This window comes from Chelonoidis abingdonii, chromosome 10, assembly GCF_003597395.2.
Source record: "Chelonoidis abingdonii isolate Lonesome George chromosome 10, CheloAbing_2.0, whole genome shotgun sequence".
In the NCBI taxonomy this organism is placed as follows: Eukaryota; Metazoa; Chordata; order Testudines; family Testudinidae; genus Chelonoidis; species Chelonoidis abingdonii.
Genome location: NC_133778.1, coordinates 53618080 through 53644869, shown reverse-complemented (window position 1 = coordinate 53644869; position 26790 = coordinate 53618080). Strand labels below are relative to the sequence as shown.

Sequence of the window (26790 nt, the reverse complement as noted above, 5' to 3'; positions counted from 1 at the left end):
GTCACAATTTCATTCAGACTGCATAAAAACTCCAAGATGTATACAGCATACGATTCAGTACAGTAATGTCAGGAAAACAAACAAATTACAGCAAAGGGGCCACACAGGTCATTTACACTAAGACTTGGTTATTATTTTTTATTCAAAGAAAAAAAGGTATTTTAATAAATACTGCAGAAACATTAATCAAACATACAAAGTGACTTCAACGTTAAAAAAAGAAAAGTAATGAATGTCCTGTTTTATAACAGTTATAACTTATTTTCTTTTTACAATACTTAAATACAGAAAGCACTTGCCAGCTATTTTGTAATACTGCCCTAAGCATATTGTTGCATCAGTCAAAAGCATATTATGGTGGTAAAATGGCTGGGGGGGTGTTGTGGGAAGTGACTGGAATGGTATTTTTTTCTTCTTTGCAGAAACAAAGCAAAGTGCTGGTAACACGTAGGACTGAGTGCTTAAATTACCGTCATCCTCTACCCTGCCACAGCTTAAAGCAAACACCACTTTAATACTTCAAAAATGAAGCATTATCACTGGAAAAGAATGCTTGTTTTCAACAAGCTAGAGCAACACTGGTCAGAACTTAGAATATTCTTTTAAAAAGAAGCCGTGACAATAATTGGCCAGTAAACATCTGCAACTTATTTTAAAGGCTGATTGATTTATTTCACGTAACTATAGCAATCAGCAAGTGAAAAAGAATGACTGAACCCGGTTCACTGAAGTAATGTTTAATGACCACTGTCTGGGTATGCACATATTAGTCCTTCAGGATTAAAATAGTATCCAGTTTCCACTGGGGACTCCTTAAGGCCCCATTTCCTTACAGTGCTCATTAGAAGAAAATGAAATCTGAAATAAGAGACGGTCACCACATGCAGCCCTGTTAGAATGTATCATATACAAGATAACTTGGCTATGTTGGTGCATGTGTGTACTGTTATTTTTGCTTAAACATAGTTGCAGAGAACCATACCACAGAATAGCACTTCTCCATTACACAGCCATAGGGCCTGGGAAGAACTGAACACCTCCACTCCTGAAGACTAGGAGCTGAGGATTCTCAGCACCTAAACAGGATTGGGTATTAAAGCTGTAAGAATTATGTTTTAAACTGAGGATCATTTGTAATCATAACTGATAGCACCTTTCATCTGATTTTGCAACTCAACCTACAATGACATATCCATACAGTATATCATATCTTTACACAGAAGATGTAAAACAATAAAGTTTAAGAGCATTACTTTTTAAATACAATCACAATGATCAGCAGAGATAATCAATGTTTTGAAAAGTTCCGTGACAAGCAGATAATTTTTTTCTACTTGGTCTAATTTGTTGTGCTAGGGCACTTATGATAATGGGAAGTCTCAAAAGGTTCTCGTCATTAACATGTTCCAATTTAGCTTGTGCAGCCATCGCAGGAAGGCATGACTTCCAAGCTTTTCATATACAATGTTTTCCTCCGGATGACCCATGGGTCTTGATATAATTTCCATTTTAATGATGAGCTACAAGGAAATTAGATCATATCCTGTGGCAAAACTAACTGTAAGGTCATGGGGCTAGTTCCCCAATGATGAGGATGTGTTATTAACATCTTTAATTTATTTTTAAAAAGGAACATTAAAATATTATTTTAATTAAATCAAAGCAGGTATCCAGGAACAAATCTTTAAGAAAACAAACAAGCACTGTCAAGGACATCTTCTTTCTCTGATGTGCTACTTTTCCTCCTCTTCTCTAGCACATTCAAATCTTTTCCTTTTTTGGCATTTCTTCCATGTAACATTTTTGACAGTCATCTCATTCAGATCCATCTCTTCCCATTGCTTAGTCTACATGCTGAATCCCTAAATACAATCTCACACAAAAGGTGAAGAGTATCCTTTAAAGTATTGACTTAAGCCCACACATTATATACCACTTTGGCTGTGTACTTCATTGAGTCTTCACCTTTCCTGAACACATTGTCTCTTCCTAAGGAAACCTAGATCCTTCACATCACTGTGCAGCTCTTTGCTTTGTCCTTTCGCAAATCTGTAGCAACTGTAGATAGTTCTGGCCTGCCAGGCATGTGTGAAATTCGCTTTGTTGCCCTCTGTGATTTGTTCCGCTTAACATTTTTGTTTGTTTTGTTTACACATGCCAACGTGGCAACATGAAAAATGTCTCTTACACTGTTCTCTGACTGTAAGGCTGAGCATTCAATGTAAGTGGCTGCTCCAATCTGTTTGGCCATATTTGTACCCTGGGAGGAGGAGGCGGGGGGAGGGAAGAGAAAAAGAAATGGCAATCAATAAGGAGGTTTTGTACAAAGCCAAAGTAAACCATATGGTTATTTTTCAGCACTGTTTGCATATATAATGTTGTATGAAAACTAAATCTAAAACAGCAAAGTGACAAACAGCAACTCATTGGGTTTTTTGCAAAATAGAGATAGGGATATGCACCCAAAATGCATTATACACGTATCTAAGAATTGTTTCTTGTGAGGAAATATGAATAATTTGAAAGCTATATATAATAAGGACAATGACCTGTCTATACCTGAAAATAAAAACATTACTGATTTTTCCTATTCAGAAAATATGTACTTTTTGGTTTGGGAGACTCATATTCATCCTGAAAGATACTGGCCTGACTGCCTGAAAAAAATCAAATCTTTATCTCTGTGCAGAAAGGCATCTGTTGTGCAGCAGCAGCACTTCCTTACAGCCCTGTCAAATGCTACCCAACCACATCAGCAGGTGGGGGGAACTTGATGGGGCCAAAAGTGAAAAGGGGACAATCCCAGCAGTAAGGGAGGGAAACACTAACCAAGGGCCAATATTTATCTCCACACCCTGGGAGTCTCTAGAACCCATTGGTCAGCTGGAGAGAGGGATGCTGATTGGCCAGCATTCCCCTGCTCCCAGGATTCCCCTGCTCCCAGCTGGTGTAGGGGCCACATGGAGCCTCTCTTGACTCTCTTCCAGGAGTGAGTTAAGTAGGGACATGTTTAGTATCAAACTGAGGTACTGGGGTGGAACTGTTTGTTCATTGTAACTTGCAGACAGTTTCCAGTGCGATGGAGAATAAAATGAACAGTTCTCAGAGGTAAAAGACCTGGGATTTTTCTAGTGGGCTTGGGCTCATGTATAGGGTCAGACCATGTGTCACTCATGGTCTGAGGTCCTCACCCTGCTGCACCCTCTGTTCCTCTTGCAGTGGGAAGAGTGCTAGGACTCAGAGAGAATGGAGTCCTGGGTGGTAGGCTGAGAAGAGCCTACCCTGCGTTCTGGATTATATGGTAAGGAGTCCTGTAACCCCTGTACAGGAACCAATTACATGTCTGGCATAGGACAGTATGGGTCGTGGAAGGGTAGTGCATCTTCCCTGTATATTGTGGCCTGCCACTTAACTCCAGACATGTGTCTGTTCTCATTTTGCCTCTGTGTCCACATCAAAATGCCTCTGGAGAAAGCCACTCAGTCTCTAGCCTCTCCTCTAAAACTGCCAACAAAGTCATTTGAGGTGGTGGCAGCTTTTGTGATGTGCACAATGTTCCGCTAGCAAATTGGCCCCTGCTCCCAACCCTTTCAGGTAACCTATCAAACAATGATCAGATGGTATCAACATTTGGTCTCGGTCAACGTGGGCTGGATTCAAATCAATGAACTAGAGAGGAAAGCCTGCATATTCCATTACCAAACACGCTGTGATTACCCAGTATTTTAACAAGCTGACACTATACCATTATAATGCTTTATTTACAGTCTTTTGTAAGTCCTCAGTTACTGAGCAACAGGCATGCACTTTCCTCATGTAAATGGCTATACAATCAGAGGCAGTATGGCTGAACAATGCACCATACTCTAAAATAAATTCTCTTTCACCTATATATTAAAAAGGACTATCAACAGTGAAAACACCCTCAGCAAAGAGAATTAAAATTTAATTCAGAATAATAATGATAAACTACATGGATAATACAAGTGTTTCCTAATACCCTATGTACAACTACAACTGTGTTACATACCCCAGTTACACTGTAACAAATACATGATAGTGCTACGCTACTCTGTCCAGGTTCTTAGATTCACACTGCTGATCTCAGTTCTGATGTTACATCCTCAGGACATAGTTTAGAGTCCAAGCATGTTGGAAGGGTAGAACTTTGGCATCAAGAATGCATATGCACCATGCAGATGAGAAAAGAATCTTGGCCACAATTTGCAACAGAATGTTTCTCTGATCATTTTAAACACAAAATGTTCTAAATAAAGAAAAACTGAGTATATTTGTTGTGATAATTTAACAGTTTCTGCCAGACTTTTGGTTTATGTTGTAAAGTTTGTTAAATGTCAAAGCACTTTTTAAATTCATCAAGCAAAGAAAATGGGTTGGAGGTGGTGAGGTATGAGGAAAATTCAAGGTGCTTTTGTATGTCACAGAGCCTTGGTGCCCTATTATAGGTTGTTACACTGACAGTACAGTATTGGGTGAAAAATGAGCCACCATTTCACTATATATGGAACAACTTACTTTTAAGGACTTAAACCAACCACTAAATCTGCCCTGATGTTGGGGTTCACCAAAACTCAGCTTTGCATATACAACAGACATTAACAAAATGAGCATCAGAGCTGCCTTGATCCCTGATTTGGGCACTCAAATTTGAAGACCAGGCTGATTTGCTGATTGCACTATGTTGCTTGTAGTTAAAATGTCTTTTTCCACATGAGTGGCAATGCACACGAGAGGTGTGTGAACTCAAAGCACAACAGGTTGCACATTAAGTGGTCTGTGTAGACCCTGCTGGCCCAGACTAAAAGTTCCCTAGTGCGCATTAACAGAGTGCTGTGTCAGGCTGCCTATAGACTCAGCAAAATGACTGCATTAGTTTACATTCAGTTCACTTTTTAAAGATTTTCTCTGCAACCATTAGAGCTAGAAACATTTATGTGACAGCTTATACTTCTGGGACACAAATCTGCAGGAACATGTGAATTCTGCAGGCACAGAATACACAGCCTCTGGTGTTTTCAGACTCACCTATGGTGATCATTAGGTAACAGCGTGTATCTAACTATTTTAATGTAAATAAGCTCAGTGCAGAGGGAGTGCTGTTTCTCTTAAAAGTGAATGCAATGTTACTGAGCTGCATATTTCCCACCACCACCACCAAGTAAGAAGTGGAAAGAATGAGACATGACACATACCTGATCATATGATACTGGTGTCTGCCTGTGATTGGAAAGCTCCACTAATGTGCTCACATCTGTGCGCAGATCAGACTTGCAACCCACCAGAAGCATTTTGGTGTTAGGACAAAATTCCTGAATTTCACCTTTCCACTGTAAAATATTATTTTGTTACTATACTAATTGAGTACATTATTTAGCTTAATTAAAGCATGCTAGTGAAAGAGGCAATGGAAACAGGATTAGAGTTTGGTAAATCACAAAAAGCATTTTTTACATATATACACGACATTGGTACTCATTTAACTTGTAACCATGCTACAAACTGGCTTTGATGATTTAAGAGCATATGAACTAGCAGCTTCCAATCTAGGGCAGATCTTGCAACCCCTACCCACCCGCTAGTCCTGCTGACTTCAATTGAAATGTCCATTCATGTGAGTAAGGATTGTCAGAGCCATGCCCTGATCCCGCCTACAGTCAGTAAACAGTATGCAATCTCATTCTCTCACCCTATGATTCACCGGTTTTACCCACATTGCAGTAGAAATAACAAAGGGTGTTACCATGAGCTAATTCAAACAGTTCCTCAAATGACTAATTACAAGCAGGTCTCAGACAAATATAAAACATAAAGATAATCATATATTGGCTCATAGATTTTTTACAGCGCTCAAATAAAGCCGTTTAATCTGCAGAGAATCAATTTGTGGTCAAATAATAAGCTTAATCCTGAATATACAATAGTGTACTGTATATCTTGTGCAAATACTGTATGTGAACATGGACATAAACTCATAAAAGGTGTTTTTCAGGTTTCTTCAGAAATCTGTCTAATCTTAGAATCATTAACATTTGATGGTGAACACTTTAATTTTTACATGTGTATTGACAAAAAAAAATCTACCACACTTCTGTAAACAAGTGAAAACACAGTACCCACTGTTTATTCAGGATCTAAAATAGTGTGTTCCGTACATGGGGAGCCAGACAGGAAGAGACGTTAACAAAAAAACCCAAACCTGTTCCCACACTTTTGTTGACATTGTCAGTGATGGTGATGCTCAGACAAGAAAATGAGTTATTTTACTTTCAGATCCATTCAAATAAAAGAGGAAAAACAGAAGTGGCCTAACTCCTAATCTCCATGGAAAAAACTGTATTAGTGGACAAAGTAGTCAGTAAACTCTAACGTTAACATTGCAGAATTCTTGATTCATGCTGCACCAAGAAAGGGGAGAGGTCTGAGAAGTCACAAAGGGGCACGTGCCTGGCCCTCAAATGTAGCTGAGCTTTAGTTTTGCTGAGAAATCATGCAGTAATCCTGCAGACCATGGAGCATCAGAAAGGAAGGCCTGCACTTCCACACTGCTTTGAGTCCCCTTCCTCAGGAGTCATGTCACTGGCTCTTCCACGCTCACTGCGTATCACCACCCCTATAACATGGAGTAAAAGCTACGGCGGAGGTCTTAATGCCAGGCAGACTAGTATTAACTGTGTCAATTCAAATTGCTATAGAGTCTTTAATCCCCTTTGCTAGAAGAGCATGCCTTGAAAGGCAGCTTCTTCATGGCTCCACTCCTTCTTTTGACACTAAAGTACTTGCAAAGGGCTTTTGGGAGTGAATATTCTACTTAATTTCACTCCCCTAATGCCTCTTCTTCTGAGTATTTTTCAGTCTTCTCAAACGACGGACTAAAATTCCAGCTCTGCAAAGTGCAGTTATGGGATTATTTTAGTGATACAATCCAATGCTGAAGATTATACACTTGGAAATAGTGACACGTTTCAGAGTTTTAAAAACAAATTCTATTTATAAATAGTTTTGAATTAAAAAATATAGTCCCATACACTTGCCTTTTTTAGCACACTGTCAAGGGTTTCTGGCCGGCTGATGTCAAAACAAATCAAGACAGCATCGGAATCTGGATAGGAAAGCGGGCGGACATTGTCATAATAAGGAGACCCTGTCCAGAAACAAGAAATTATTTTATTGCTTAATATTCCTTTTTCTTCTGCAGTCATGCAAACTTATTCAGAAGGTTTACAGTAAAGCTCTTGAATGGCATGTCATTATCCTTCCTTCCAAAACATACTACACTTCCAAGGTTATTTTTGGTGCTCACTTCTCCAATTCCTTCTTGGGCCTAACCCTAAATAAGGGCGATTTATTCCTCGGGTAGTTAATCAGGTTAGTAGCCCAGTGATTAAACTTCCTTTGCAAGCTTGAAAGCAGCTGTGACACTCCCTGACAGCTCAAACAGTGAAATCAGGTCTGGGACAGAGTATGGAGCAAGTGACAGGCATGTCTCAGAAAAGTTTGGGTTTGGGTATGACCCCACCAAAGGCTTGTGTGACCTAATGGGCTTTTTGTGTCTTTCTTTTACGACTCTATAGAAAATCAGGAAGTGTGGGAGCCATTACCCATTGATGGACTGGGTGATCTAACATGTCTTTTCTATCTCTTACGCCAATGATTCTAAAAGTTTGGATGTCTCTCAACTGTTTATCAGAACTGACTGAATTCCTGTAGTTGGCAAAAATCAGCAGTATTCTCAAGACAGAAGGCTCTTTCACACATACTTTGTACTCCTGGACCCCTCCAGAAGCTGGACTAAACTTTCAGTCCTCAAAAGCAGTATATTCAATGAGTCTTGGGTCAATGTTGGGAGAGCTTAATGTTTTTCAGAAGCCTAGTTGGAAGGAATCCCCTCATGTGAGCACGTAGGCCTCTCAACAACAGCAGGACAGACCACCATTGCATATTTTAAAGGTGTCTTCAATGGTCAAGACTACAATAAAATGGTGTTTGCTCAATGAAAGAAAGCCTTAGGATACTGTACAGAAGTTACTCCAGTGAACGTATGTGATATAAACATAGGCCCAACCGTGCAAAGACTTATACATGGTATAAGCTTTATACACTGAGTAGCACCATTGGTTTCACTGAGATTACTCAGTGTGTAAAGTTAAGCATGAGCACAAATCTCTGTAGGAATGTGGCTATAATAGGTATTGACTAAAGGACTCTGAGATAGGTGACTATGGGCCAAATTCTCTGCTAGTGTAAATAGGTGCATATCCATAGATGAAATTCCATTGAAGTCAATCTTCATTAGCAGAGAATTTGGCCCTAGACCTGTTAAAACTTCACTCATTAGGGCTCTGATTCAGCAGGGTTCTTATGAACATGAGCAGTACCATGGACTGAATTGTGGGATTGATTTAAGAAAGGTATACCTATAGCTTAAGAAAAGCTAGGACATAAAACAAATACAAATAATTAAGTTTCTGTATTTCTCCATTTCATGGACCTAAAAAGATGGCACATGACATTTTTATGAGACAATAGCATAATGTTTTTTTTAAAAGTGTGTTGTATGATTCATCAGCTAATTAGATCCTTTATTTTGTTCAAACTATCCACAGCTAACTGACTGTAAGTTATCTCAAAGGCTGAAAAACAATCATGATTAACTGGAATAGAAAAATTCCGTAAGTTTCTCCCTGAAAGAAAAACAGTTCATGCTGTTACACAAGGTAGTAAGAGAAAGAGTGAGAACACATCACAGTGCACTCCAGCTGGACAGCTTATGCCAGAAAAGAACTGCAAAAATTCTAGGAATTTTGTTTTTGAAATTAGAAGCAACTTATGGGCAATGAAGCATTACCCAGCTAGGTAGAAAAAGGTAGTTTGACAAAACTGGGTTTCCCCTCCAAAAGTTTCCCCAGAAGAATTGTAGACAATGTCAATCCCACAATGAATTAATGAATGAATATTCATAGCTTCAGAACGTTGCGCTTCAAAAAACTTCTAGCACTCTTTGACTTTAAACATAATACTCAAGGAAAAATATCAGCTCTAGTAGGCCTGACTAAGTAAATATTCAAAATACTGGGCCAAGTCCTGCTCTCAATTATACCAGTATAAATCTGGAAAAATTACATTGGCTTCAGCTGAATTTCTGTATTTACTCTGGTGTAAAGGGGAGCAAAATTTGGCCCCTTTGTGGAATGCTCAAGGCCCATATTTTGCCTCTAGATTTCTGTGTCCTACAAAATAGTTTCAATAGTTGCTTATTTAACCTCCTTTGTGTAATATTTTGATATCTGTGGGCTCTCAGTCACAGTGACACTATGTTCTATATCTATTATTGCACCAGAAGATCTGACACTGTATGTACTAGACTAGTATTTCACCTTAGCTGACCTTTCAAAAAGGAAAAATCCAGAGAAAAATCATATGGCTAAGTATACCAAAGAAGGAAACAATCATATGCCCTCCCCCTCTGTCATAAACAGATAAGAAAAGTTAATAGCACAGAAGTACTTTATATCTCTTTGACTGTAAAGGGTTAACAAGTTCAGTAAGCCTGGCTGTCACCTGACCAGAGGACCAAAAGATACAGGGATACCTTTCCAAATCTTTGAGAAGAGGAAGTTTGTGTTGCTGTTAGTTTTGGTTGTTGTTCAACCTCTGGGGCGGTCAGAGGGACCAGACGTCAACCAGTTCTCGCACAATCTCATTGATACAGTTCTACTACAGATTCCAAATGAGTAAGTAAGATAGATAAAGCGAGTTAGCTATGTTTTTGTCTTTCTTTATTGGCCAATGTGCATTGGCTGGAAGGAGTTTAATGTGTATTTGTGGCTGAAAGGAGTTCAATTTATATTTTTTGCTGAAAGGATTTAATTGTATTGATACTAGCTGGGGAGATTCCTCCAAAGCCTTACCGTATTCCATCTAAATTGCAGTTACAAGATATTTTACTGTTTTCTCTCTTTAATTAAAGTTTCTTGTTTAAGAAACTGAATGTGTTTTTATTCGGTGAGTACCCAGGGACTGGTCTGATGCACAGGAGTTTGTGGTGGGGAGAAAGGCATGGAGGGGAAGAGCAGGCTAATTTCTCTCGTGTGCCAGATGTACTTCTTCTCTCTCCCCTCCCAGACTCTTCTTGAGAGAGAGAGGGGAAGGTGAATTTCTCTTTTGTGATTCGGAGGTTTGGAAACCACAGTAATGCTTCCAGGGAACCCAGGAGGGAAGCCTGGGAGAAGCAACGGTGGGGAAAGGGTTTACTTTCCTTGGATAAAGATCAATGGTGGGTCTTGGGGTCCCCAGGCATAGGTTTATGGGGGGACCAGAGTTGTACCAGGCACTGGAATTCCTGGTTGGTGGCCGCGCTACAGGTTCTAAGCTGGTAATTAGCTTAGAGGAATTCATGCTGGTACCCCATCTTTTGGACGCTAAGGTTCAGAGTGGGGAATTGTACCATGACACCCCCACTCCAAAAAAAGCAGAGAAAATGCTTTTAGCTTTCTACATAAGACATATTAGGACTAATTCATCCATGGTGAAACTCAATTGAAATTAAAGGGAAGAGTTTGCTCCAATATACGTATTATGCTTCTGCTGAGCCAATCATATCAATAAAATACATTCTTCTTTTCTTACAAATCCTGTTCTGTGTTGTAAAGGGGTATTGTGATGGGGCATCTTCCTCACCAATACCTGTCCCTACTGTTAAATCTGCCTCAAGGGAAATGATCTGCCAAAAAGGTTGCATGACCAGGCTCCCAGTCCTTGGCAGATATTCTGTGGTACATCACAGATGCTAACAGGAGACCTATGCTGTTTTGTAGAACAGCAGAAAAGCGTACTGTATCACATACTCCACCCCCAGCCATCCTGCTCTGTGCTCACTAGTTAGTTGTGCGAACCACTTCATGCCTCCCACCTTTCCTCCCTCTCAGCATAGCTCAGACAAGTAAGAGCAGGATTAGCCCTTTGTCTTTAAGATCATTAATATTTGGAAAGATAAAAATTGCCAGCTAAAGAGAAATCTTAAAGAGCCACACCCAGAAACTAATTTCTTAGACACATACCTAACTGCTCAGTCACTACTCCTCAATGATACAACATATACCATATATGTGCATAAATATGCATTTATGCACACGGAGGCATTCAGCTTAGTGATTCCACTCACCATACCAACGCCAGATGGTTTCCTTTTGAGTCTCATGTTAAAATGCTGAACACTAAGATAGTTAAGTGTGATCTGTCAGTTTTGGTTGTAAACTAGATATACTTGACACATTCTTTTCTCTGAGGAAGTGTGTGGTAGAACTAATAGGAATCTTTTAAAATATTGACGGTGTGGAATGTTTCAACAGAAGAAATACATTTACTGGTTTCATTCAGCAGCAATAACCAAATCTTTGTGATTACACAAGTAAAGAACATCTAAGAACCTAACTGCATGACTCAGTTCAATGTAACATTTCATCATTTATCCCAAAGAAAATTCTCAGAACCAAAAGGAATCTTAGGAATGTGAATCAAGTCTATACAGACTTTCTGAATACAGTTCAATATCACTCTGTTCAATCTTTTTCTCAAGTTAGTGTACCAATCTGAAACCATGCCAAGGCTAGAGAATAGGAGAAGAATTCACAAACAGAGCAGCCAAACTCCCATCCAAACTCTACATTTATTTTAATTGTTAGAGCAGATTGGTGGCAACCATGAACACATTTTTGTCCGGGCTAATTTTACATTTGTTCCCAAACCTGCCTGACAGAGTACATGTTCATCTTATTCTGTGGCAGAGATTGGTTCCAAAAGCATTTTTTATTTCTTAGTTCTATTTGGCAAATTACATAAAGAGCTTAAGCCTGAATTGGCTAAATATTTTAATAACTGCCTATTCAAGATCTTATGTTTCATATAGAGTTAAATGAACAAAACTCTTATTCATTGTCATTTTAAAAATACATTTAGGCCCTGACCCAGAAGCACATAATTAAAATTAAGCAAGTGAGTACTTTCAATAACTTTAATAAAATTAGATATGTGCTTAAATGCTTTGTTGGAGCAGGATATTAGTGATAGTGTAAGATGCCAGATCATTGTTACTGGCTACTGAAATCCTCTGTTTATCCACAGAACACACAAAGCTTTTCCACATATTGCCTGAACAATGTGGCTTAACCTTAACTACCTAGAAGGGACCAACTCTAGGTAGTTCATTGTTCTTTCTCAATGTAATTCTTGGCTGCTGTACTGAGACTGCCCATAAGATGTCATTTCATGTTGCATGGAATACATGACACTGGTACAGTAGCATTATTCCATTTCTTACAGACCACCAAACAGCCATCAGATGTTAACAATTTGTGGCCATTTTTTTTTTTGATCAGTCAAATAACCAGTGACCCATAAGTGAAGGATTGCCTTATCCCATATCAACTCCCTGAACTGTCTAGTTACTAGCTTCATGTGTTAAAACACTGGGGTGGTAACTAAAAGAAGTACACTTCACTGAATCTCTCTTGCGGGCATCCTTCTTTTAATACTTCACTGAACGATTTTGGGGAAATGAAGGCCATTTTATTTATTATGTAGCAGAATTCAATGATTTATCACCTCCAAATGCAGGAAGTGCTACAAGCATTCACAATAATTTAGTGTATTTATGGATTTAGCAATCTTTCACTCTAAGCAAAAACTATTATTTAAATACTGGTCTTTTCCCTGATCTCTTATAAATCTTTTCCATTTCCCATTTATCAACAATACTTTTTAAAAAAAATTAAACAAATCATGTGGAAATTATGTGTTTTTCAACTATTACCAAAGAGTATAGGCCCCAACTTGACCAACTAGTAGGTGATCGGAAAGACAAAGATTTCAAACTCTGAAATACCTCTATGGTGCTTTCTGCTTTTGTTGATTCTCTATTAAATGCAATTCTGGTATGTTACAACTCTAATTTATATATTTTGCAAAACGGTTCAGTGGAAAGATCTTCGTAATTAATGCTACATTTCTACACAGACACCAAGCACACTGTGCACATGCAAATCACAGGAAAGCTAATTTGTCTGAAGCTCTAAGGCCCTTCTGGATTTAATTATATGCTAATCCTTAGCACTACAATACTATTTCTGGTCCTGTAGAGAATTATTTTATTAGAGTGTTAGGCACAAAGTCCACATTTCAACCTTCATACGTATGCTACAAAAATGACCTACAGTCTATAGTTAGACATGGAGAGAAAGACAAACATATTTAAAGCCCCAAATGTTCTTACTGCTTTGCAGCCTTCTGCTGTACAAATAAAAATTTGAATTTAAAAAAGTAATTTTAATGTAAGGAGGCAAAAACTTACTAACAGAATATATTTAAAGTTTGATGTAAGAACGATAGACTGAAAGAAGTCTATGTCATGTAGCTACTCATCGTAGTTTCCATGAGATAACATTGTAAAGGTTCTTCAGCTGCCAAATGGAATAGTCCTGTGAAATATTCTGCTTAGCAAAATGAACATATTGCACCTTAACATACAATATCACTATAGAGTGAAATAATTTCTAAAGAATGATATTGCAACCAGATAGCACTAATTGGTATTTCCATTCTAGTTAAATCTCATTTTGGTAGGCATTTTTCTTTACGTTAGGAGTAATTCTAATCCTTTTAAAGACTTATAGGTTTAGACAGCACCAGAAAATATTTTAGATAATCTTTCTTCCTACCCCGTCCACATTTTTAAACATATAATGTCCTAGCTCCATATTTAGACTTTGATCATCTTGGAAATTCATTAAAAACTTTCCACAAATTTATGCTTGGCTTTAAAATGTTTCTAAATATCCAGTATGTGGTGCCCAGTGTTTTGTAGTTGTGATCCTAGACCATACTTTATATATTGGTCAGTTTTATATGTAACCAAAACCAGTGCTAACACTGGGGTCTGATACCACCCTGAGGCAGGATTATGAGATTCTACTTTATCCATGCCTGGAGGCCATTCACCTCAATGGGAGCAGAATTAGGCCTCGAAATGGCAATATCTGGCTCTTGAAGAACTCAATGGCAAGACTTCCATCAACTTCAATTAATTGGAGGTACAGGATATTGATCAGTTAGCCTGGAATTTCGATGCAAGCTGTATGTAGTTTAAAGAAAACACACAAGACAGTTTAATACAATTAAAAATATTGGAGACTGATAAAGTCATCTTGAAATTTCTCAGGTATATTGCTGTCAAAGTCAACTAAATGGCATTATTTTTATGTAAAATATATAAATGTATTCCGAGTGGCATCATTGTCTCAATGTGTTGTAATGTGATTTTCTAATACCTTGAATGCTAGATGTTTTCTTAATATATAAACCTAAAAATCAATAATAATTTGCAAAAATATACCAGTGACATAAAATAATTTTATTAGCTTGAATTTTCTTGTGGGCCCAGTCCTGACACCACTGAATTTAATGGGAGTTTAGGCCTATATTGTAATTCATCAGATAAAAACAGGACAAAGATTTGTAAAATGACAAATCAAGAAGAACTTGAGATAAGACAAAAATGTTAATTTATCTTTTGAAGTCTTCTTGTCTGGTAGTGTGATTTTTGTATTGAGTGGCCCAGGTTTGTGGTAGTATTTATTCTAATCAATGAAAGCTGGCTGTTTTCAAAATGTGACATTTTTTACCTATAACCCCCAAATCACTAAATCAAGCATTCAGCAATGTTCTATACAAAACAAAGTATTCGTTTGATCTTTCAGCTTTACCACTCTGACAACTGCAGTTTTAAATTGCAAGCATATTAACCCTATGATCCTGCACTTTTGACTCAAGCAAATATTAGCTCCCTTATCAGGACCCAAATAGTGTATTATATAGGACTTCTAAAGCATTTTCAGGTATATATTCCTGTAAGACTACCTCTTCCCCTTTTTAAAATACTGCAAAATGCATATTTCATTACATGATCTATTTTTTCACACTGATTTCAAATCTTTATATGTCAAAGAAGTTGACCTGTGAAGAATGGGTTACTTTTTAATTAATAAAAATAAAGATGTATGTTTCAATATATATCCGCTCACTGGAGATTTTCTATGACTTCAGAAAGCTACAGTGTACTGTTTATTTGTGCAATGAGTGGTTATGTTATGCTGTGGAGCAGCAACGAAAATGAAAACTCAAACCTGGTACTATGTTTTATTACACTCTAAAAGTTTGTAACCCTTACTTGTTTGTATTGTTAGCCATCTTGCTTTTTGAAGATACTATTGCGCATGGGCTATGAAACTACTTGCTTTTCCAGGCAACAGTGCAGCACAAAATCAGAGGCCACATCTAGCCAATCAGAATAAAGTCAATTATCTTAAATCCAAAAATTACCAATATATTTTTTAATAAACCTCTACATGAATTTAATTTCCAGTATCAGGATCATCCTGCCATTTTGGAGAAGGAGCTGCCTTCATCAGGGCCAGCATCAAGACAGGTCATCCATATAAACTATGCACCTGTCTAACGATCAGACAAAGAAAATATTTGAGAAAGGAATTGTATGCCCTATTCAGTTTCCTCAACCCAGATTTACTAATCTAATGCTGTGGTTCCCAATCACAGATACTCAAACCTCTGTTGACACTGCAGTCTTTTGTGGTTGTCACTCCCAGCTTCCCCTTCTCTGCCTTAATGTGTCAACTCTAACTAGCTCCTTTCATGTCTTGGTGCTCTAATTTGCAGTGGCTCTTGGGCTATTCTCAGTTCCAGTCTTTCCCATAGCACTTAGGTGCCATGGCAAATTACGGTGGGCACAGCTGAATAGGGGATTTGGCAGAGGTTTGTACAGCTGAGATCTTCATCTGATAAACTGATACAGCAGGCCCTAAAATGTTGGGAAGTTACTGATCTAAAGATCTAACTACTTGGCTGGTAGTTAGAGAACGCAAGGTCCCTCAGATAGACATCAGCACACAGAAAAGCTGAACCCCTGGGAAACTATTGGCATGCCAGTTAACCTTTGAAATAGAATCCATCACCAGGCATCTGAATCAGTGTTTCTGAAACAGGAGTGGGAAACACAGTTGGAAGGGGGAAACAAACCAACCTAAATACTGCTTTTGTGGTGTCCATATTTACAATGGAGAGGAGGAATTATATTCTGTCATCGCTTGATGACTAGCTAAGGCTCAGCTCCAACATCCTGCTTGTTAACATTGGGTCTAACACCAGGGAAATAGACAAGTGTTATATTTTGTCAAAAGTTGGAACACAAAAGAACCCACTAAAAAAAATCCTATAGGAACATCAGCTGACTTCATCTAGCATTATCCCATGTGCAAACACATCTTATCTTTTAGTCCCCTAGTGTCCTGTAAGGGGAATAGGGGCTACGAAGCTGGGATGATGATCCGGGAGCACAGATTCTTAAGACAGCCCTTCCTGTCATGTCAAACAATAACCTGTGTTTTCACTTGTCATGCTCATTCTCCTTCCATTACAACATAGACTGATCTTTTCATTAATGGAGATTTTTATTCCCCCTCCATTTTCTCACATAACGTAAATGGCTGGGTGAATCCCTCTGTAGATAAAGAGAATTAGAGCCAGATGCAGCTGCCTTCCACATACAGCTGCCATTCACATCTGGAGGCAAACACTCCATTGATGAGAACAGCAATAATATGTTCCTTAGGGTCGGTCACCAAGGCAGTTCCTGTCTTACAGTGGATTCCATCAAGAATCCCACAAAGGCTGCTGCTTTGCAGTTGAATGCTGGATTGTAAGAAAATGATTTATCTTTCCCTGAACTCCCTTCCTGATGTTAGCCTCATGTACAACACAAACAGCCACTTGCTTTGGCACTTGATGCTCTCATGCAAAGTCTCCCGGGTCCTAAAATTATTGCAAAGCCAGAAAAGGACTTGACTATGTTGCTTTCATCTGGTTCTGTTAAAGCCACACAAGGCAGTACTCTTGACAGAGGACTTGCTCCCCAGGCTATGCAATGAGAAGATTAATTGAATTCAGTTTCCTTGGATTCTGCTGCCCTGTGGGTTCTGCTCTGTTTCCTGCTCAGACTCATGTTCCCCTCCACTCACTAGGTGGTCAGTCCCTTTACCACATTCCATTGTCTCTGTACCACTGGGTGCTGGATTCCAACTCTCACATTCACTTGTCTTTCCTGCCTTTGGTTGCTCTCTACAACTCCCTTATCTTCCTCTCACTGAGTGATCTCTTTCTGCATTTCCACTCATTCCCTTTGTTACTCTGCTCTGGAGTTCAGTGCCCTCCCATTCTACCTACCACTCTCCAAAGATTCTCCTGCCACTCCCCCTACAAAAAACTACCTCCTGCCTCCCCCTCTCAGCCATCTGCCCCTCCTGTCAGCGCTCTGTCTCCCCAGTGCCTGATTTCCACATTTCCTTCCCTTTCCACCCCTTGGCTCTGAATTCTCCCAGAAGGTCAGTTCCTGACATGTTCTCTCATTCCCCATGCTCTCTGTTTCCCTGAGGAGGCTTGTTACCCCAATGCTCTCTGGCCTATCAGGAAGCCTTTCCTATATCATGTGTTCTGTTGTCTTTAGGAGGTTTGTCCTTTCCACGCTTCCTGTCCCCTCACAAGTCTGTGTCCCCCAAAAGCTCTGTTTATCTCCCTTCTAACCCCCAGCCCCCGTTGAGTCCACTCTTTGATCCCAGTGTTCTCATCTTGTGACTGTGATGAGGGTCAGATCAGGTATCCACAGACTCACTGCCCTGCTCACAACACACCCTGCAGTAGAAGAGGTGGAAAAGCAGTGCAGCTGAGCTGTGGGCAGGACTTCCTCTCTCTGCAGGCTGCAGAACCGGGTTGTGGTGGAGGGGGAAGAATGGACTAGATGCTAACCCATTTGTGTCTGGTAGACTAGTGGGGAAATTGAAAAAAATTTGAAAGAGGGACCATGCACTATTGTCCCCCCATCTCCCAAGCTAAAAGCTGGGGAAGGGTTTGGGATGGGTCTCTTTGTACCCTGCTATAATTACACATATGGCTGTACATCCTTCCCTCCAGGCATCAGAAGTATCACAGAGTTCCTGCTCTCAGGCCACTTCTTCAGCTGATAGCCCCCTAATGGCTTTAGAACCCAGTCTTGCACATTTACACTCTGGGAAACTTTACTTACCAAAATCAGACACCCCTTGCACGAGTTACAGCTATTTCTGTGCAGTGTTTGCAGGATTGGGCCCATAGTAGGCAAAAAAATAACAAACACTTCAGCAAAACACCCCAAACCCACTCAGATACTGGTGGTACTATTAATCTCGCTGTTTTTGTATAATCACGTTTTACCCAAGGAGAACCCCTGCTGGCTTTCACAGCAGTGATGACAAATATTAAAATGAAAGGCTCATGATATGCAATAATAACCTTCTCTCATCTGCTGGGCTAATTACTACACGAACTTTTTTTGGGGGTGGGGGGCTAAACAAACTGAGGCAAATTAAAACAATGCCTCCCCGTTATAGTTGACTATTAAACTAGAAAGCAGCTGAAATTCCTGCTTGAAAGAATGAATTAATCCGTAAAAGCTCAATGGGTATTTGTGTCACACAGGAGCAAATATTTAGATTTAGCAATCACTTATTAATATTCATGATTAAGAGACTGCTCCGAGTCACAAGTATGACATGAATGCAGAAATAATCACGAGGCATCTGCTATGCTGCAGGTCTCTTACCCGAGGTGTCCCACAGACTCAGCTCTATTCTTTGTGTGTCAATTTCAAAACTGGCAGTGTAATTTTCAAATACTGTAGGGACATAATTCTGAATGAGAGAGAGAGAGAGAGAGAAAGAAGGACAACGTTATTGTCTTTTAAATCCACAAACATCCCAGCAAGCCCGTCTGACATCGTTCACTGCATTGGAGAACAAGTTGTAGAAACAAACAGCTGGGTTCAGAAATGCACTTTCCCCCACATTTAAGCGTTTTCCTTTTCCACTGCAGAGTCAGTTATTGAAATCACAGTGGCTGATTTAAAAGCAAAGATACGTCTGCACAATTGTAGAAGACTTTGACCGGGAGAGAAACACCCGTGAAGGTTAAAAATAGAGGCTGTGCAGGGTTTGCTCCATCTCGGGACTAGGAGACAAAGCGTGAGCGCGAGACATACCTCTGGGAAGCAGTCCTTAGCAAAGACGTGGAGAAGCGCTGTTTTCCCACACTGGCTATCACCAACCACCACAATTTTACACTTCACGTTCTGGTTAGGATCCATGATAGATTTGCTGGATAATTTCTGGCTCGCTCTTCTCTCCTTCATTGATGTTGCCTTATTTTCTCTTGCAGCAAAAAATAGTGAGTTTGCCCAAAAGAAATAGAGCCACCGAAACACCCAGCTAAGTAGGAGCCTGGCGCCCCGCGCTCCCCTCGCAAGATGATCCCTGCTGCGCAGCCCGTCTCCCAAGTCCAATTCCGAGCCGACTGCTTTGTCTCACTCCTCCTTAGCCGACTTTATACGGCCCATCTTCCAATCCTAATCCTGTCTCCTCTCAATGAGGGAGAAACCGATCCGCCTCTTCCCCTTTTATGGAGCCCAGGGAGATTGTAAAAGCTGGCTGCCTCCAGCCCGCCCTCTAGGGGAGAAGCGCCGCGGTGCAGCGCAGGGCCACGACGCTGGGCCGGGGCCGGGAGAACTGGAAAGCCTGAGAAGGCTTTGCCGGGACAAGTCTGTGCATGCAAGGCAGAGCTCCCCGGGAGCCCGGAGCTCGGGAGCAGCCCTGGCTGATACACCATGTGTGGGGCTGAGTCCGCTGCCTGGACTCAGAGGGAAATGCCCCCAGCTGGGTGAGAGGAAGGGGCCCCTTTCCTTCGCTGCCCCCCACTTTTTATCCTCCCTCCTTAACCCCCCGCGGGCCCGCCTCCCTCTTGCACTTCGTGCCCTGGTTCCCATTGTCTCTTTATCTCTCTTCTGCTGTCTTGCCGCTCCAGCAGCGCCCCGCTGTCCCCCAAGCGAAGCCCGAAGGCTCTGCCCCCCGCGATCCTTCCTGCAGCGCCCCCAGTGCCATGCCCCCCGCGATCCTTCCTGCAGGGCCCCCAACCCCAGCGCCGCGCCCCCCGCGATCCTTCCTGCAGCGCCCGCAACCCCAGCGCCGCTCCGCCTGTGATCCTTCCTGCATCGCCCCCAGCGCCGCGCCCCCCGCGATCCTTCCTGCGGCGCCCCCAACTCCAGCGCCGTGCCCCTGCGATCCTTCCTGCAGCGCCCTCAATCCCAGCGCCGTGTCCCTGCGAGCCATCTTGCAGCAACCCCAGCACTGTGCCCTCCGCGATTCATCCTGCGGCGGCCCATCACTGTGCCCCCACGCGGGCCTTCTGGCAGCAACCCCAGCACTGTGCCCCCCGCGATTCATCCTGCAGCGCCTCCATCGCTGTGTCCTCCCGTGATCCGTCCTGCAGCGCCCCATCACTGTGTCCCCCCGCGATTCTTCCGGCAGCAACCCCAGCACTGTGCCCCCCGTGATCCGTCCTGCAGCATTCCCTACCCCAGCACCGTCCCCCCACACGATCCTTCCTGCAGTAAACCTAGCATCGTGCCCCCCATGATCCTTCCTGCAGTGCCCCCTAACCCAGTGCCATGCACACCACGACCCTTCCTGCAGCTCCCCCTAGCCCAAGCACCGAGCCCCCGAGAGCTTTCCTGCAGCGTGTCCCTTTATTCACCCCCACTGTTGCAATGCTAGGACTTTCACTCCCTCTCTGTTCCCTGCACAAGGAATGTTCTGATCTTTCTTTCCTGCTAGGCCTGTTCTCCCCTCTGTTATTCCCTGTGAAGGGTTTTCCCCTCCCCTTCATCCCCTCCTGTTAGGAGCAACCCAGCTTCTGCTCATTCTCCAACCCATCTGCCACTACACAGTGCTGCAGGGCTCCTCCCCTGTTTGTGGAGACTACTGGGACAGTCTCTGTGTAGCACCACCTATGGGACCGGCAGAGGACAGGGGTCCCAGGCAGTAGAAGCAACAGCTCTCTAAGGATGGGACAGAGACTCAGCCATGTGCCACGGGAGGTTCCCAAATGTTGAGAATCTGCATTTTAAGTGCAGGCCCAGGGCTGAGAAAGGACAAATTAAGCCTGACATGGAAAAAGCGTTTATGCTGCAGTGTGAAAGTGCAGTTGTAGGCTTAATTCTCTAGTACAAATCAACACCAAGGTAAACTCACTGTAAGTGACAGAAAGACCAGTGAGTGTGGTATGAGTGCATGATTTCTACTGCAAAGTGAGATACGCAGCTATCTAAGCCCTGACAATTGCTTTAATCTGCAGTTCAAAAACACTTCTGTGCCATATAAGGAATTAGTTGCAGAGGCAACTCAAACACTTTTCAGTAATATTTATTGTTTAACTGATTATGTGAACAAATCATGTTGAATATTTTCCCCAAAAACCCAAATGCAATCTTCACTGTAGAGTCTTGAAAAGTGACTTTCTAACAGTTCAGACTAACTAATTACTTTAGGCACAGCCATGAGAAAAGCGTGGTTCGGTAAACCAGATCACCCCTGGATAAGCTGAGACGCACACCTCTGAGTCAAGTTCCTCCCCTGCTTCCTCTTTGCTCAGGGGAAGCAATGATTTGCTGGCCTATACCAGCAGAAAATGACTACTGGCTCACCTGCACTGGCTGACAAGTATGGGAGGTGGAGCCAAAGCTGTGCCCATTTCCCAACCCTGCCTGTCATCCTGCACTGGAGGTATGCAGGGGTGAGGGTTGCTTAGCCCTGCTTACTTCTGCATATCCAGACTTCAGGTCTAGGCATCCCACATACGGTAGTTAAGGCAGGGTCTTTCTCTGCGTTACGTGTGCATGTAGTCCAGGTCTAATCTAGCCCTATGTATAGCCAGGTATCATCTAAGCAGCTAAAAGTGCTCCAAGTTAATAAAGTCTCACAACACCTTTATGTGGCTAGTATTATTGTGAAACCATTTTACAAATGAAATCATAGGGAGTCCCATCAGTACTCAGGGGTAAGAGACCATCCTAAGCCTAACAGTTCAAACTCCACTGTACATTTTCTTCTTTTGTTTCTGTGTTTCACAACTAGAACTGGTCAGATGATTCATCATTCATAAATTATCGGAGGAATTTAGCTCTTGTTTTTTGCTCAGGAATCATTTGCAAAAAGATCCTGAGTGTTGCAAACATATTTCTTATTCATAAGGAGTCATCAAATAGTTTGGACAAACAGCTTTCAGTCTATGGGTTATTTGTCAACAGTTAATGTCAGCTCTTCACTCTTCATATTTGTGATGGGTCTCCCATATGCTGTGATGTTGTTTCTGCTCTCTGATTGGATGGTTTAAACTTTTAAACAGGAGAATAATAACAAGTGACAAATAAGTAACAAATACTTGCTCAGATACAAAGACCACCGTTTACATTCAAACATAGATATTCATGTCCTTAAACATGAAAGTGAACAAAATAGCAAACAATAGGTATGAAGCAGAGGAGGAACAGGGGCAAGATGCCAGTCTGTGGCCTCATGGATCAACTCACCATTATCCCCTGAAGTGGAGGGTGCAAGTGGGGCAAATATGTAGCTGCCAGCCTACGGGTGTGTATGTGTGTGTCCATTCCTTCCTTCCTTCTTTCCCCTGGGAACCAACTCGCCACATTCTAACCACAACCTCTGCATTTATCTTTCAATGAAATCAAAGCAGTTTTATGTACAGAATAAGGGTAGAATGTGGCATAAGTTCACCCCATGATAGCTTTCATTTATTTCTGTGTCATATCTTACTATTTAAGGGAGTATTCATGTTCAAATGTGCTAAAGTCACTATTCAGAATCTGTCTCCCACTGCTGGTATGTGAGCACTTCCTCTTATTAAAATAGTGAAGTATCCAAATTTTGTGGTATCCAAATATGTAGTGAAGTGGTTGCCATTGTAGAGGGGGCAATGTTTAGGTGACCTAGTGTTTGTTATACTTTACAATGATGTGTATTGGATATGAAAAAATGTTCTTATTGGGTGAAATTTATCCGTAACTAAAGTGCTAGCAGAAGATCTATATACCCCTGAAGTCCAACTTAAGCCATATTTTGAGGACTTCGATGGCACATAGGCCTTGCTTCTGCTGGCCCTTACACAGGGGTAATTTTGAGCAGATGTTGAATGCAGGGTGTCAACATCCTATCTGCATCAGAAATGTCAACACAGATTGAAGTAGGATATGCAGTCAAAATCTGATCCTGATGTAAATTCATTTATTGGCTGTGGCTCTGCTTTCCCTCCCAGAATGCACATAGACAAACCACGGGTGAGCTGAGAAGGAAAGAATCTCCAGATGTTCAGGCATCACTTTACCAGGTGTGGCTGGTGACTTTTCAGAGGCATGTGGGTAACATGAAAAAAATCTCCTGCATCTGTCTATATTAGGAATGCGGAAACCTTAATGCATACAGAACACTTTACTCATCTTGTTTGCAGTTATTACCAAAGAACAGTTATCACACAGTGCACAGAACTATTGAACACAATATGTTCATTTTTATGGACCATAAAATGCTGATGTTCCCTCTTCTTATGAGACAGTGTTTTTCAGGCATTACTGAATGACATGTTCTTTATCAAAAAGTACTGCAACAGAATACCCTTTGAGCATTCATCGGCCATCCTGAAGCTATCACTGGAAGCGGTCAGTAACATTACCAAATTCTCTTTGGAATACAGGCACTGGGGTAATGAAAGGGGCAAAAAAGACAAGGATGGTACACAATTGATAAGTACACTAGGTTACTGATAGGGGAAATAGAAGAAAACTCATATAAGTGAATGTTAATTTCAGAAACCTATTGATCTAAAAAACATACATCATGTCTGCTGTTGAAAGAGCTTGTTTGTTGGGGAAATTATTCTAGAGCAGTTAATCCTTGTGAAAATAATACTCATGTAATACTGTGAGGATTAGCATCTGTTCAGGTGTCTTGATATCTAAGAGGATAACACATAAGGTTAACATCTCCACTGATATTTTTCACATACAGTCTGGGTTTTGATTTATGAGTTAGAATTAGGTGTTTTGTTCAGATCAAATTCTCATTTTTTTTTCATTTCTAATCCCTTTTCTAGACTTTCATATTTTTCTCCACCTTCCATCTAAGGGTACCTCATTATGTGGAGTCTATGTTAAAGTCTTGTTGGGTTTATAGAATCTATGTTAAAGAATACTGATTTTGCATAACATTGTATGGGACTGTCAGGACATCTTTTTTCCCCACAGGTAATTTGTCTGGACATTACTTTTATGACTCTAGTGAAGTAGTTGACAAAGGTGCCTGTGTAGCTGAGTGACTGCTTCATAATTTCATCTAAAATTGCCATCATCACCACATTCAGTGCCAATCACAGAAATATATACATTAATTTTCTCTCCATACATAATATATTAAACAAAAAAAAACTGCATTGGAAAGTCAAGCACTTAAGTTAGGAAATGCCAGAATTAAGGTTTCCTGTAAGGTGTTAATTTGGCCCCCTTTGTACGTATGCCTTATGATACAGTCTTTAATGACATGATAACATACTATTTTCTATGAAACCTGTGTTTTCTATTTTTAAAATTTGAGACATGCTATGATACATGTTGGGGGCTACATAAGTATCTAGGTAGGTAAATTTGTGGAGGAGATATCAGAGGGAGGAAATTGTGGAGCCACGTGATAAAGATACCTTTCTGATGTCCCTCATTTTAAGGGATGTCATTCACTGTAGATGCAAACTTACCTATATTCCACACAACATATGGGGGAAGGGAGGAGTCCTCTCATGTTTTCTGGTGAAAATGATTTGTATCAGAAATAAAGAATCATGACATTTCAGCTGTAGAATGAGTCATTTACACTAATGGAATGAATCCCGCAGCATTGTTGTAGGAAGGGTTGTTTTAGCGGTGTTAGTCCCAGGATATTAGAGAGACAAGATGGGTGAGGTAATGTCTTTTATTGGACCAACTTCTGCTGGTGAGAGAAACAAGTTTTCGAGCTTACACAAAGCTACTTCTTCACACCTGAAGACATTATGTCACCCACTTTCTCTCCCATATCTTCAGGTCTGATGAAGTTCTTTCCATCAAATGTAGAATTTTCCCCATATTCCTTGAGTCTTTTCTTTTTCTGATATCTGTAGCCCTTTCCCAGCACAATTGTGGGAGGCTAGAATATGTTGTGGCAAGAAGAATAAATGGCAGGATTTACTGAAGCTCTCGTGACCATTCACTTTCTGCTTTCCTCTATGTCCAGACTACTCAGGGTGTTCAGCCAGAGTGCTCATGTCTGAATGCAGTTATGCTGGGACAAAGCATTCTTCCTAGGAATCACTGGCATGACTTCTAAAAGAATGTCATTATTTCAAGCAAATTACAAAATAGTAATGTATTCCCTGTCCACAGGGAAATTTACTGAACAAAGAGAAAACAAGTAACAAACTACAAAACATTATGTTCTTTATTGGCTAAATTCCAGTTCAGGTATTTACATTTCGCCTTCCTAAATTACTCCTGTAGTTTCAAGCCTTCATTTCTTGCCTCAGAACCCAATCGCTCACCCACTGAAGTTAATGTGAATATTGCCATTGACTTCAGTGGGATCCAGATTGCACCTTTAAACTGTTTCTTCCCACAACCAGTAGTTTTCAAATGATCTGAGCCAGAGAGTGACAGAAATGATTGGTGCTTTGGTCACTGGTGTCTCTGATACTAAGGACTTGATCCAAAGCCCGCTGAAGTTAATGGCAATTGACATCAATGAACTCTGGATCAGATTCTGACACTCATAGAGACCATAATTCAGAAAAGCACACAAACATGTACGTAAGTGCTTTGCTGAATAGAAGTCCCTGCCCCCAGTTCTGAAGGACCAAAGTTCTGGCTGCCTAAACAAATCTCATCCCTACAAACTTTCATGTATTCCAATAGGTGTTTTAAAATGTATTAATAATGAGATGATAATAATGAACAACCATTATTAAGGACTTCTGAATTGTAACTATGCAGTAACAATTCCCACACAGTAATAATTGTCTAGACATAAATTTTAATTAAGTGTGGATTGAAAACAAAATGAACTTTGAAAGTCATATAATCTGTCTTTCAATATTTAGCAGCATTTACCTTGTCTCAGCTACTGATAAAGAATTAAGTATAAAGGCTAGTTTATAAAATTAATTCAGAGCACCTATAAACTCAGTCACAGTGGGTGGACTGGGAGTACTTTGGATGCTAAGACTCTGATGTGAAACAAAGCTGAGCTGTTCTAACTTCCAAGGTATTCTGGGTGCAACTCTTTGACCATGTTAGAGATGCCTTTAAACTAATTTCAGAACCCTTTTGTACAACTTAAAGAAGGATTTTAAGAGAGAGGATAAAACATTTTAAAATCTGAAAGGTTTCATGTTCAACAATAAAACTTTAATCACGTTCAACTTTTAAAACGTTTGAAAGGGGATCATTATGAGTCTGATATGCAGAATGCTTTTGGTAGAGTTCACAAGAGACCTTCCATAAGAATAATTGTAAGCTTTAGAATTTTCATAACAGACACAATTTGGCAGGCTGAAATTTTCTTGTTAAATTCCAGTAGTTTAATAACAACACTTTGATACAGAGAGTTATCCTTCCCCAGATATATTCTATTTTATTTTCTTAATGTAAGCAACTAAATGAACTTGGAACCTGAATATGTGATCAAAATCTATATCACCTTAGAAGGTGTAGACATGCCTAATGTGTTACTGTCTGGTGCTATGAGA

The 26790-nt window shown here is 40.6% G+C and overlaps 1 protein-coding gene across 1 annotated transcript; it reads right to left on the bottom strand.

Moving 5' to 3' along the window:
- Nucleotides 1-1349: 1349 nt before the first annotated feature.
- On the bottom strand, nucleotides 1350-19536 carry RND3 (Rho family GTPase 3). Its single transcript, XM_032783830.1, has 5 exons — nucleotides 19157-19536; nucleotides 18722-18809; nucleotides 7053-7162; nucleotides 5214-5348; nucleotides 1350-2260 (listed from the first exon to the last, which is right to left on the bottom strand). Exons 1-5 carry the CDS (start codon nucleotides 19304-19306, stop codon nucleotides 2009-2011), a joined length of 735 nt encoding a protein of 244 aa, XP_032639721.1. The 5' UTR covers nucleotides 19307-19536; the 3' UTR covers nucleotides 1350-2008.
- Nucleotides 19537-26790: the final 7254 nt, after the last annotated feature.